General features: G+C 42.4%; 1 protein-coding gene and 1 pseudogene across 2 annotated transcripts; one reads left to right on the top strand and one right to left on the bottom strand.

Moving 5' to 3' along the window:
- The first annotated feature begins 6,597 nt into the window (after positions 1–6,597).
- On the top strand, positions 6,598–6,951 carry LOC147426666 (uncharacterized). Its single transcript, XM_086498227.1, has one exon. The coding sequence runs from the start codon at positions 6,598–6,600 to the stop codon at positions 6,949–6,951; it is 354 nt and encodes a 117-aa protein (XP_086354353.1).
- Positions 6,952–8,762: 1,811 nt separating this feature from the next.
- Positions 8,763–11,427, bottom strand: LOC147426665 (protein NUCLEAR FUSION DEFECTIVE 4-like; annotated as a pseudogene). The gene is made up of 3 exons (XR_015186177.1): positions 10,991–11,427; positions 9,500–10,410; positions 8,763–9,222 (listed from the first exon to the last, which is right to left on the bottom strand). The product of XR_015186177.1 is annotated as a protein NUCLEAR FUSION DEFECTIVE 4-like (transcript).
- Positions 11,428–12,781: the final 1,354 nt, after the last annotated feature.

The raw sequence follows: 12,781 nt of genomic DNA, 5'->3' as shown, positions 1-12,781 counted from the left end.
ACGGCATGATACTCAAATTGGAGGCCAACATGTAATGTGTTAAGTAATCCCTTGAACAAAGATCTACTGTGAAAAGATGTTAAGATGTTGTGAAATGCTATAGCTAGAGAAGAGGCAAAGGGGTTTTGTCCACTACATGCACTATCATGTAGACATGGGTGTGTAGATTTCTTGTACCCACAAATATAGGCATTGACCAATAAAGACGAGATTATAACCCGGTGGTTCTGATCTATGTGCACCTCTAGACCGAGGTGTGCGGGGATTGGACATGACTAGAGAATGTGAGGTAGTTTACAGTGTGAACAAAGAGAGAGAGAGAGAGAGAGAGAGAGAGAGAGAGAGAGAGATAAAAGACAGAGAATGCCAATAGAAGATTAAATTTGTTGTCCAGGTTATAAGGTTTTTACTCTCATTATGAATAGTGACGAGCATGTGGGGCCGTCCAACCAAAACGCCTATCTCTCAACGAGGATCTTATGTCCTTGTAATCAATGCAAGCATGCTGTGCGATGGACAAGACACGTTTCTTTACAGCACATTCGCGAATTTGGTGAGTTTGATCCATCTATTATAGATCGAGTTGTTGCCAATTATAACTCGTCGGGCTCTGATGCTGGCCAACAGGCAGCAATCTTGCAACCCAATAGACGTGTTCGCAGGCGCTTTGGTCAAGCAGCATATGTAAGGCCACAAAATGTAGCCTCTGACAGCTTGGGGGATGATCATGCAGACCACATTCTCAACGAGGCAATGTTTGAGCCCGAGATTGATGAAATGATCGAGACGATCATGGATTCAGAAAGGCTTATCTATGATGATATGAAAAGTGAAGCTGATACGCCATTGTATGATGGAGCACGTGTGTTTAGATTGAAGATGCTCTTGGTTCTTCTCAACATGCATACAAAGTTTGGATGGAGTGACACTAGCGTCACATCGCTTTTCAGGTGATCTATTACAATGTGTTTACTTTAATAAAAAACTCTAGATGTATAATGATCTGATAGATTTTTACACAATTGTACCGTATTTTTTTTGTTGTGTAGATTGCTCAAAGAGCACATACTGCCATCTGATAATGTGATGCTAGATTCCAGAGAGGAAGCAAGAAAGATCTTGCGAAACTTGGGGATGGATTACAATTCGATCCACGCTTGTCCTAACGATTGCATTCTGTTCAAACGGGAATACATAGACATGGAGAAGTGTCCGAAACGTGATTCCGAGAGATATCGAGTAGATCTCCACGGAACAAAAATTCCACAAAAGGTTTTGTGACATTTTCCTCTGCTTCCTCGCATCAAGCATTTCTTTGAATTTAACTCTATGGCCGCCCTAGCATCATGGCATGAGGAGAATAAATATCCGGATGGTGTGCTACAAATTCCTGCAGATTGCGCAGCCTAGAAACATATAGATGAAACATGGTCGGATTTTCCCAGGGAAGCTCGAAATTTGCACCTAGGTATGGATGGCGTAAATCCATTTGGTCAAAGATCAACATCTTACAGTGTATGGCCCGTTGTCATCGTCAACTACAACATTCCCCCGTGGTTGACTACGAAGAAGGGGCACCTATGGCTAAGCTTGATTTTGCCAAGGTAGTATAAAGTGAAGAATATGGATGTGTATCTTCGTCCACTATTGGAAGAGCTACAACAATTGTGGATTGGCATAGAACTGGTGGATATGAGCCGACACACAGGTCGACGAAATGCTTTGATCAGAGGCATTCTAATGTGGACCATGCATGACTATCTCGGACTAACAGAATGCTCAGGTGATTTACACTTAAACTCAAACACTGTAAATCTTGGTTTTTCTCAAGCTTATCTATTATCATGTGTATACATGCAGGGCTTCAAACAAGCGGATACAGAGCATGTGTCACATGTGGACCTAGACTGAATGCACGTCGGACGCCCTCATTGAAGAAGCAAATCTACGAAGGTCATCAAGCATATCTTCCAGAGAATCATGTGTTACGCGATGGCTTTTTGGGAAGAGAGCCACCGAGGATGTCTGCACAAGCATGGTTAGAGAAGAAGGAGATGTGTGATGACGGTTTGCTCCCAAGGATAAAGAGACTCTCTCTATGGTACGAGTTACCATATTGGCCCCGACTCATGATCAATCACTTACTCGATCCAATGTGGGTAATCTGGTATGGGACCATCTGATCAGCAAGAAAGATACTTTGGGAGCCAGGATTGACCTTAGAAATGTGGATCGTATGGAGCAATATTGGCCGCAGACAGTATCCGATGGATCGATAAAACTCCCTAAAGCGCCATGGATTTTCACAAGAGCCCAAGAACGCAAAGTAAAAGAGACCATTCGATCTTTGCGGACCCCCACTGGCGTAATGCCCTCGCTCCGAACGTGTTTACTAAAGAAGGAAAGCTTACCGGTTTGAAGTCACAGACTGGCATAAAACGTGTCAAGTATATTCATAGTGGAATATATCATAGTGGAAATTGTGTAACAAATTCGTGTGTGGACTTTAATATCATTGTTGCACGTGTTTTGCAGTTTATTTTACCAGTGGCCATTGAGGGATGTTTATTTTATCGGTGGCCATTGAGGGATGTTCGTGTGTTTAATGCAGGTATGGATGATGAGGAGTTTCTTTCTTCTTTGTCACCCCAACAAAGACAGTGGTACGTGGAGCATCATCGCTCTGGAGCACCATCACACGTTCCTACTCCTGTAGCGTCTCCCTCTGTTTCAGAGCATTCAGTGCGCTCTGAAGCTTCGGTGTCAAGACAATGTTCACACTCGTTTAGGCACCGGCACTCTAGTGGTGGCGGGGCGGTTGTTGTGGGGATGCCACTGTCGATGCCTCGACACCGCCTCGTGTTCGACGAGACTCTTTATCCTCCCCTTCTTTGCCTGCCCCCACACCAGCCACGGCATCGCCATCTACACCAGGGTTTGCGCAGCTGACAGCCGTTCCTAGCGGCTACACACCACTAGCTACTCCTCCAAGAGTCACTCCAGTCGACACTCCTCGCTTCGGGGCCCGGACTCCAGTGGAGACACTTGACGTCCGTACCCTCGTCGACACACCGCTAGAGACCCCTGCCGAGACACCCAGGTTTACGCGTCACCGGCGAGAGGGCTTGCCTTACTCCATCGACTTCAGTGGTGGCATCATCTTGGATGATGAAGGCAAGAAGGTGATCTCACGCATGCGCGGTCTTTGCTTTTAGGTGTTTAGACACTACATACTAAACACCTGGAGTGAAGTACCAAGTGATTTAAAAGACAGAGTCATCAGCATGCTACATGACGAGTTTTCCGTTTCAACACGGGATGACCGCTTCAATGAAGACCTGATGAAGGTTCGAATGTGTGAATACAGCAAGCACAAGCGTTCCAAAATGCAAAAAAGCAATTAAGCATGGGTGGAACAGACCAAATTGACTGGCCAAAGAAGATTGGAAGAATGCGAAGAAAGCAGCGTGTGAGAATCTCGACAAGTGGAAGCAACAAAAGGAGGCAGCCAGAGCGCGAGTAGAGACAGGGAGCTCGTACGACTTGGGAGCGGCGGGTGGGCATCATTTGAGGCTGATTTTGTAAGTGGTTTCGCATTGCTCTTTAGGTTTGATAGTTTAGGGGTTTTTAAATTCTAACATAATGGATTCTTTGTATGTTTTGACAGTGGTCGATCACAGGACATGACCCCACACCGTACGAGCACGAGTACGAAGGCGCAGGAAGGGCTTAAACGCCCTGATGGACATTTTGAGTTCTCGCGACAGCATGGTTAGTATTAGGGTTTACTCTGTTCTATTTGTTGTATTGTTTTATAAATTATATGTTTATACTTATAGAAAGCTGTCTTATTGTTTTTTTTTTTGCAGAATCCGACAGATACGCCACTTGGACGCGATGAGACGTCTGATTAGACGACGTCAGTCTAGCCGTAGCTAGATAGCATTAGTTTCCTTTTGTTATAACATATGTATCATGAGATGACGTTTATACATCTTTTTGAAAACCATGTATATTTTTTCAATAATGACAATGGTGTTATAACTATTACATTTGCAAAGTTTCACAATCAAGTGATTTTTCCTATCATGTGTACAATTGTCATTGACTTACTTTCATCAATTTACTTTTGTTAGTTTTGTATCTTTATTCTGCAAACAAAACTATGGATGATGGAGTTAATGGTTATATTGTCTTGTGGGTGACTACTTTGGGTCTATATCTAAGTTGTACTTTCTTTAAAAGGTGAATCTGGACTTATCTTGGATTCATTTAGGTTTACTCAATTATTGAAACATTCAATATGGTTAATGGATGAATGCCCTGCCACCAAAAAAAAATTCCTCGGGCGTCGCTATGATTGTCGCTATATAAGGCTCTGCAGCGTCGCTATTAAAGTCGCTATAGGTGGCCTGTAATCGTCGCTATGATCATCGCTATAGGCGTCGCTATATAGCAACACATATAGCGACCGTTATAGCGACGTTCCCGTATCGACACTGTTAGCGACGGTCTTAGCGATACCGGAGAGTATAAAAACCCAATGTATTTCTGTCGCTAAGAACGTCACAAGTGCACACAACCTCTTGTAGTGGCACCATGACGGTTGTTGCGTGAGGAAGCAAAGGATGAAAAGAGAGAGGAGGGAGGAAGATGGGAGGAGAGAAGGGGGCAGGGGGGAGAGGGAGAGAGAGGGGAGAAGGAGGAGCTGAACGAGGCAGAGAGGAAGAGGAGAGGGATAGAGGAAGGAGGAGGAGGAGAGAACAAAGGGGTTTTTTTTTTTGGAAAAGATTTTGAAGAAGTGAACTTTCAGTGCTTGTAGGTGAAAAACAAGGTCAAAAAATGATTTTTGGATATGTACATATGTTGGGGGGGAGTTTTAAGTAAAAAATAAGTAAATTTTTTTTTAATAAAAAAAAGTCAAATTTTGGCTCTTAGTGACCCACGTTTTTGCTGATGTGGCCACACTCCTTTACTCCTTCATTTTCAAAAAGCTAGAGAGAGAAAGTAACCTCTTAGGTTCACATCTTACGTGTGTATAAAAAAAAGGCTAGAAAAGCCTACTCAAAACTAGCTTCTTGAATGCGCTTCTCCCCTTAACCCTACACAACATTAACCTTAATTCCTAAAAGTTAAGATTCCTTACAAGGCCCATGCAAAGTCCATATTTCTCTTAATGTATCCATATGTTCGCAGATAAAGCACTACCCTTGTATGGGTTAGCAAGAAGGGGAGCGAGTTCATTTGGACCGAAGAATGTGAACAGAGTTTTCGGTGCTCAAAGGAGACAATCGATAAGAAGCGAGACCTTCGTCAACGAGACTGAGATGTAATCTTTTATGTACATGTAGCTGCATCTGGGATGGTGATGGGAGCTATACTGCCCAACCTGATAGGAAGGTGGACTATCAAGTCTACTTCGCTAGTCACCGGTTCAGTTTATCTAAACAAGGTTATTCCAATACCAAGAGGGAAGCACTGGGAATGGTTTTCAACGCCACAAAGTTCAAACAATTGGACAAACTATTTCACTTCTACGTCGATCATCAGGCACTCCTCTTTCTGATCAACAAAGTGATCATTCAAGACAGACATCAAATGGATGATGTTTCTAATGGAATTTGAGTTTTAAAAAATTCATAAGCTAGGAAAGACGCATTGTGGTGCATATTTTCTCTCACAAAGCATAGAAGGTATCTCAAATACATCACTAAGAGATGAACCCGTAGATGTCGAGCTATTTCAAAATGCAGCAATAGACGGACCATATCCGGAATGGTAAGATGTGTACGACTTTCTTCAGTTCGGAAGTGTTCTAGAGGGCTGGTCCTAAGCGAATAAAAAGGCACGAATAATTAAGAGTCTGGAGTTCACCATCATTGGAGGACCTCTATACACATTGGGTATTGATGGGGTACTTCGTACATGTGTGCCGATGCAAGGAAGGATGTAAGTTATCATAGAGGCTCATAATGGGGATGGAGGTGGGCACTTCTCTATTGACATTACTTACAAGAAAATCTTGCAAGCAGGCCTCTGGTGGCAGATGCCAAAGCATTTTGCAAAACTTGTGACATTTGTTAGTGAATGGGACGATCGATAGCAACTGTGCTGATGTGACACCTTTGACTGCAGTACAACCATTAGGAGTGTTCATGAAATGGGGATTGGATTTCATGGGTCCATTCAAAAAGATCACTCTTCGGAAGAATAGATACACCATAATGGCTACTTGCCATGTGAGCAAGTGGGTTGAAGCCAAGGCATTACTAGATAATACTGTTAGAACAACAACAGTTTTCTTGTATGAGAACATCATTCGAAGATATGGTTGTCCCATCGAAATTATCTCAGATCAAGGTAGACACTTCATGAATAAAACTATTCAGATATTGACTGAGATGTTTTCAATTAAGCACCAAAAATCTATGCCATACTATTCCAAGTGCAATGGTCAAGGAGAGAGCAACAACAAAACCATCAAACAATTTTGACTCGTCTAGAAAGAACCACACTCAATGGGATTGAAAGCTTCAGACGACATTATGGGCTTATAGGACTATCTACAAGGTCACCACTAGCATGACACCCTTCAGAATGGTTTATGGCACAAAAGCAGTGTTCCTGATGGAGTTTGCAATACCAAGTCTCAGATCAGTGGTGGAGCATGGTATGGAATTTAACACAAATTTCAAGCAACACTTAGATGAGTTATTACATCTGGATGCGATTAGGCAGCGCGCCATGCTGGAACAAGAGGTAGTTCAACATCGCAAGAAGCACTGGCATGGCAACAAGATCAAGGTCAAAGAGTTCAAACAAGGGGACTTGGTGCTCTTGTATCAGCCTAAGATGGGCCCAAAGAAACCCAATCTGAAAATAGCTTGGTCAGGTCCTTATGAGGTTGATTGGGTCTTCTCGAATGGCACAGTACGACTACGAGATTTATGAGGATTACATTTGCTTGGGATCTACAATGGCACTGAGATCAAATTGTATTATGCCAAGTCAAATGTAGCACCACTAGTACCAGTTCTGAAGAACAGTACGAACTCTAAAGAAGAATCCTAAACTTGTTTCAGACTGTCAAACATCAGCCATTGGAAATTTTGGAAATATTCCAAAAGTCAAAGAAAAGGGGGAAGGAAATGTAGACGGTGGGAACTATCCCTAGGCTGGAATTCCGACTGACGGTTGAGCTAGTAATTACCATGCCAGTTACTGTAGTAACTGCATAGTGGACAGTCAATCAGAGACCCAATTCGACACCTATAAATACATTTGACGGTGTGTGTTTGTGATTTGGGAAATGCTTTGGGCTATGATTTGGGAGCCACACGCTATTGTAGTATCTTAGAGCTCAGTGTACTCTTGTATTTTCTTACTGATAAGCTGAGAGCAATCTTTTGGCTCACACTATTTATTCCAGTTGTACAAATTTGATCTAAATACAATCCAGTTCCAGTCTATGTGTCATTTCCATTTTAATTATCATTTCCATTTCCATTTTAGTACGAGTATCTTTGTCTGATCTATTGTCTGAAGTCCATCTGTCTGAACTGACAATTAACTCTGAACCCAACACTGGAATAGTTGTCTTGAAGAGACCAACTCATTCCATATGCCATGGCTCTAATGCACTCAGAGATATCTTCTGCAATGAGAGCAGTGGATTGACACATGGCTAACCACAGTAGGAGGCTAGTAAAGGTAGTGCTTGACCTCTTGAGGTAATGTGGTGGATAGTCAGGTGTTTGCACATATCTCTGATGCGCATGGAGCATTAGTACATGGTTATATAGATGGGGCTGTAGACAGCAAGTTCGCTACTTCCAATTTTTGACAGCTTCTACATAGCCATGATATGATGGGTATATGATGAGGTCTCTTATGGTAGGCCTCTCTTAAAAGCACGTTGGTTGCACATACTAGAAGCCGAGTAGTTGGCTGCACATACTAGAAGGCCCATCATTGAACATATGGTGAACCAACAAGTTTATAAGTCTGAAACTTCAATGATAAGAAATACTAAACAAAGTGATGGTGATATGAAGGAACGACTAGGCACTAACAAACATTCGTTCTAAGCCATGATTTGACAATTCATAACAGATTGCGAGTATATGTTGAGTTGCTTCATGTTGTAACCACTGCATTCTAGTCATGAGAAGATTCTTCTATTCAATATAATGCTCATGGGATATTTTCTTTTCTGAAGAAATATTTTCAGAACCTACACAATCCTTTTCAATATGAGTTTTCCAGACGGAAATGAGAAATTGGGCTTCGTTTTACTATACTAGTATGGCCGGCCGCCTTCGGGGGCCTCTCTCTCTCCCCCTCTTTATCGCGTGCAAAGGGGCTTGTTTTTCGTCAGGTCGCAGATTGCAACACGTGTAAAGGGCTCCCCCTTCCGCCATATTATGTTAGTAGATTTAATCTCATAATGGAGGCAAGAATTTTCCTTTTCCTCTTGTTCTCAACTTCCATTTTTCAATTTCAAAGTGGCATGATTATAATATTAGACACTTTTCCTCATCTGTTGGAGGAATGGAGCATCCACTGATCAAGAAACTTTTCATTTGAAATTTGCCCTTGCCTTTTGTCGAGGGTTTGAAAAAATCATGTTTATTCAAATATGCTTTTGAGTAGTCTCACAAGTGAGCAGATTTATGCATAGCCCAAGGTCTAAGCATTGGAAGGCGCAGCAACAACCACATTGCCAGCCTTTGTGCTGGAGATAGGAAAGCTTCAATGCAAAGGCTCCAGACCTTTTGCTACCTGAAGGCGGAGTCTTAATAACATCGTCTGTAAAATGATCGTGTCCGAATGGCAAGGGCAATGCTCAATGCTGCAGCAATAACACAAACTGCAGCCATGATGAAGAAAGTAGTCCCAAAGCAAATTGTTCCTTCACATGTAGAGGATCCCTGTTTCCTTGCTTGCCGATCATACACAGGACCAGCAATAAATGTCGAGTAAATAAGCGATCCTGCCGGACTTGCCATAGTCACAAAATTGTAGAGAATACCGAAATTCTGTAGACCAAATAGCTCAGATAATGCAGTCGGAAAAATCGCCCACTCAGCCCCATAGCCCGCCGCAACCAAGAAAACCGCCACATATATTGTCTTTGGAGGTGCTGTGGCAAACAATATATGCCCGGCTGCCATGACAACTTGCGCCAAAGCTAAGCCCAAAGTACGAGGATGTCCATAAACACTGTGTCAGCAGAATGACAAGAGACTGAGTTTAAACAATCCTCAATTCTGATGGGTAATGCTCTACAATCAAGAGCTTAAAGCATGTAGGTGATACACAAGGTTGAGACATGTTAAGACAAAATGCATTTTGACCACATAGAGGTAGTGCATCTGGCTATTTTGTGATAGATGTAAAACCTTTTCATCATTGCAAAATGCCCCTTTTCTAGCGGCTTTAATTCTGCCTTGCTGACATCTTTCAGATAAGATAATGCAGGCATGATAATGATGCTCACCTAGTTGATGTTTCTGACATATAGCCACCTACAAGGCGGCCCACAAAGTTCCAAATATTACTCGTAGAGACAAACAATTCCGTGTTCTCGTAGCCTTGTGCCTCCGCCATTTGACCCAAATTGTTAAATGCAGTAGTTCCCGACCCCATGCTGAAAAATTGAGAAAATAAGCAACCAGAACTTCATGTCCCGAAAGCCTTGGACAAAGACTGGTCAGTTTCCAGTAAGAGGAGTTCGGTAGCATCTCCCAAAAGCTTTTGCTCTGCAAAAAATCTGTCATTTAGCCTATGTTTTGATAACATGTTGCATGTTGAGGTAATATGTGCAATGAAACCTTCTGTACACACATTCGATACTCGGCTTGTTAGGCCGTCTTCCCCATCTACTACCCATCTCTCACGTAGAAGAGGATTTTCCAGCTGAGGGGTCTCTTTATTGTGTCTTTCACTTGAAAGTTCAGCGACAAATAGTGGAAGCAGCAAAATGAGAAACAACACAATAGTGAATGCTATATTGGTGTTTTCGTTTACACTGCAAAGGTCTTGCACCAACGTCACAGTGAGCATGTATGCAGCTAACAACATTGAAGCCCCATATATAAGCCGGAAATTGAGGTCCTCGTTGTCGTCGTTCACCGAAATCTTCATGGTGCTGCCTGGTCCCACAATTAAAATCAACGGCATCATCACCACTGTTGGGCCCAAGGCGATCAAGAGAATGAAGCTGGTTTGATCAGGGGCCAGAAAACTTGCATATATTTGATTGAAAAGGGCACCGCTTAGTCCTTTGAACCCTTTGAGGAGGCCAACGACAGTCGCCCTGCTCGAAGAGAAATTGGAAAGGGAAGTCACAAGTGCTGTGGTATCCAGGTAGGTCGCTCCGTTTGTGCCAATGAACATGATAATACACACCTATGAAGGGTATATCATGTTAAGCAGGGTTAAATAGCTGTAAAATCATCCATTAAGCTCAAGGAGGTGTATCATGTATGCACAAAGCCATGGACAAACCAACTGGAACAAATGGGTTTCAAATCTGCAAATTTCATTGCACGAAACAAAACTTCGTTGCATTTCAAAGCGCCCGTGTTACCGGAGCACAAGAAGAGATGCACTAAAGCATATACCAAAGTATTGTGAGAGGAGATGAACTCATGCATATGTCCAATTCTTTCATTTAAAAGTGCCGAAACATAGCTTAGACCTGATGTTTCAAATCCGCAACACATGGCATGTCAAAGCACCCACGTTACATATGTAGAAGAGTATAGTATGCATGACTTCATCTCCTATTACAATGCTTTGCTATATTCATGAGTTTCATCTTTTCTTGTGCTCCAATTCTTTTATTAAAAGTGATGTACATGCCATCTTAGATACTTGACCCTGTAGTATACGAGCTTACTGGAATAGACCTCACCCACAAAAGCCCAATTTTTGCATTGCATGCCAACGGTTGTTATTGAAGGAAGGTTTGTCATTAGTCACATACCAACCAAAAGGGTGGGGCGGGCACGGTGTGGTTGGTGAGGAGCCAGAGGAAGCCATAGCCGCCCAAAATGAGAAAGGAACCGATCAACAAAACAGCCCAGTTGGGCAAAATTCTGCACAGAAAACCAGCAGCAAGGCCAATGTGGTCGCCTAGGTCTTTGGCCACAGCAAGCCTGTTGATGTGTCGCTGGTCGCAGCCGAGCTCTGATTTAAGGACTCCTGAGTATGTGCTGAAAACGTAGCTTAGGCCTGATGTTGCCTCCATCCAGCAAGCTGCGACGAGCACCGTCCAGCGGCTACGCTCCTTCCAAAGAGATGGCATTGGAAACATAGCTAGCTGGGTATCTGACGATCGAATGGGCGATGCAATTTCGCCTCTTCTCTCTCTCTCTCTCCCCATACACGCACACACACACACACACTCTTGCTCTCGCTCTCGCTCTCGCTGCATACACGCACACACGGACTCTCGTCTGTGTATAAGTAGTACATGCCGTTTACCTTTCATATATCGATGCGTAGTTAATTTTTAGGGAAAATTACCAAAATACCCCTCTATTTTGCGGAAATTCCCAAAATACCCCTCAAAATTCAAAAATTCCCAAAACACCCCCAATATTTTGTCACAAATTCCCAAGATGCCCTTCAATTTTTCCACAATTCCCAAAGTACCCCTGGTCGTGAGATTAAATTTCTTGAAAGATGAAAAAAATTGTAGCTTTTCAGAAGAAGACTGATTGTCTATCAATACAAGATGCTAAAACTAGAATTTGGGTATGTTACGTACACTTTGGAGATGAATTTCTTCATTACTTTTAGACATAATAGCCCTTTCTGCAAGGTAATTTGTGACTAATTACATGCTAAGCACTAAAAAACGGATCTAAATTGTCAAAAAGGAACAAAGATTAGAAAATCTTGAACAGTCCAACCAAAATAGATGCAAGGGTATTTTGGTAATTTTTGAAATTTGACGGGTATTTTGGGAATTTTTACGAATTAGAGGGGTATTTTGGTAATTTTCCCTAATTTCTACTCTCTAACTGGGCAGTTTCTCCTTAGTAAGCGTTTCAAAGTAGGCACCTTAAGAGTATAAGCCCACTAGAAATATCCTCACTCATTCAGCCTCATTACTACTTTGTATATCGTGTCTCTCTCTCACTCAAAGTCCTCACATGGTCCTCCTTGCCGCACTAGTCGGTGTCAACCTATGCAAATTCCCTTCTTCATCATATATGACACTTGTGTCATCTTTCTCTATTTCTCCCATATTTCCTTTCTTTGTCGTTTGCTTGCCAATCTCATTGTCTGGACAATTTGATAGACGATGCCTCCCATATTTCCTTTCTTTGTTGTTTGCTTGCCAATCTCATTGTCTGGACAATTTGATTGCCTTTGATTTGTTCCTTGAGTGTGATATGTGCATAACTTTGCAATAAGTCCATTGATGTAGTTCCTCCAAGCTATTGGCTTTGTCTGCACCACCTCCCTCTATGGCAAGTGTGGCTGAAATAACCAGTACGATCTTGATAATGAGTTTTCTACATGCCTTGTGTAGACCAGATCGCCAAGCTACCATACTGTCTAGCAAACCAGGGCATGTGGTTGCATATAAAGTGCTGCATAGAAGACAATCACAAACTTCATATGAAAACAGGTTTCCATAATATCAACAAATTACTAACTATACCATGTAAATGAGTGATGTGCTAATTTGTCCACGTAGATATGAAAGACTTGTGGAAGGTCTCTAAAGCCTCTTCCAAATGTGTAAGCATCGCTTTAAGTTTTG

Source organism: Adiantum capillus-veneris, chromosome 24 (assembly GCF_014529385.1).
Source record: "Adiantum capillus-veneris isolate H3 chromosome 24, ASM1452938v2, whole genome shotgun sequence".
NCBI lineage: Eukaryota > Viridiplantae > Streptophyta > Polypodiopsida > Polypodiales > Pteridaceae > Adiantum > Adiantum capillus-veneris.
Note: the sequence above shows the minus strand (reverse complement) of the source record. Positions and strands in the feature narration are given on the sequence as shown.

Excerpts from the sequence above, each read along its gene's own strand:
- LOC147426666 (XM_086498227.1), top strand. The coding sequence starts at position 6,598 with ATGGTTTATGGCACAAAAGCAGTGTTCCTGATGGAGTTTGCAATACCA.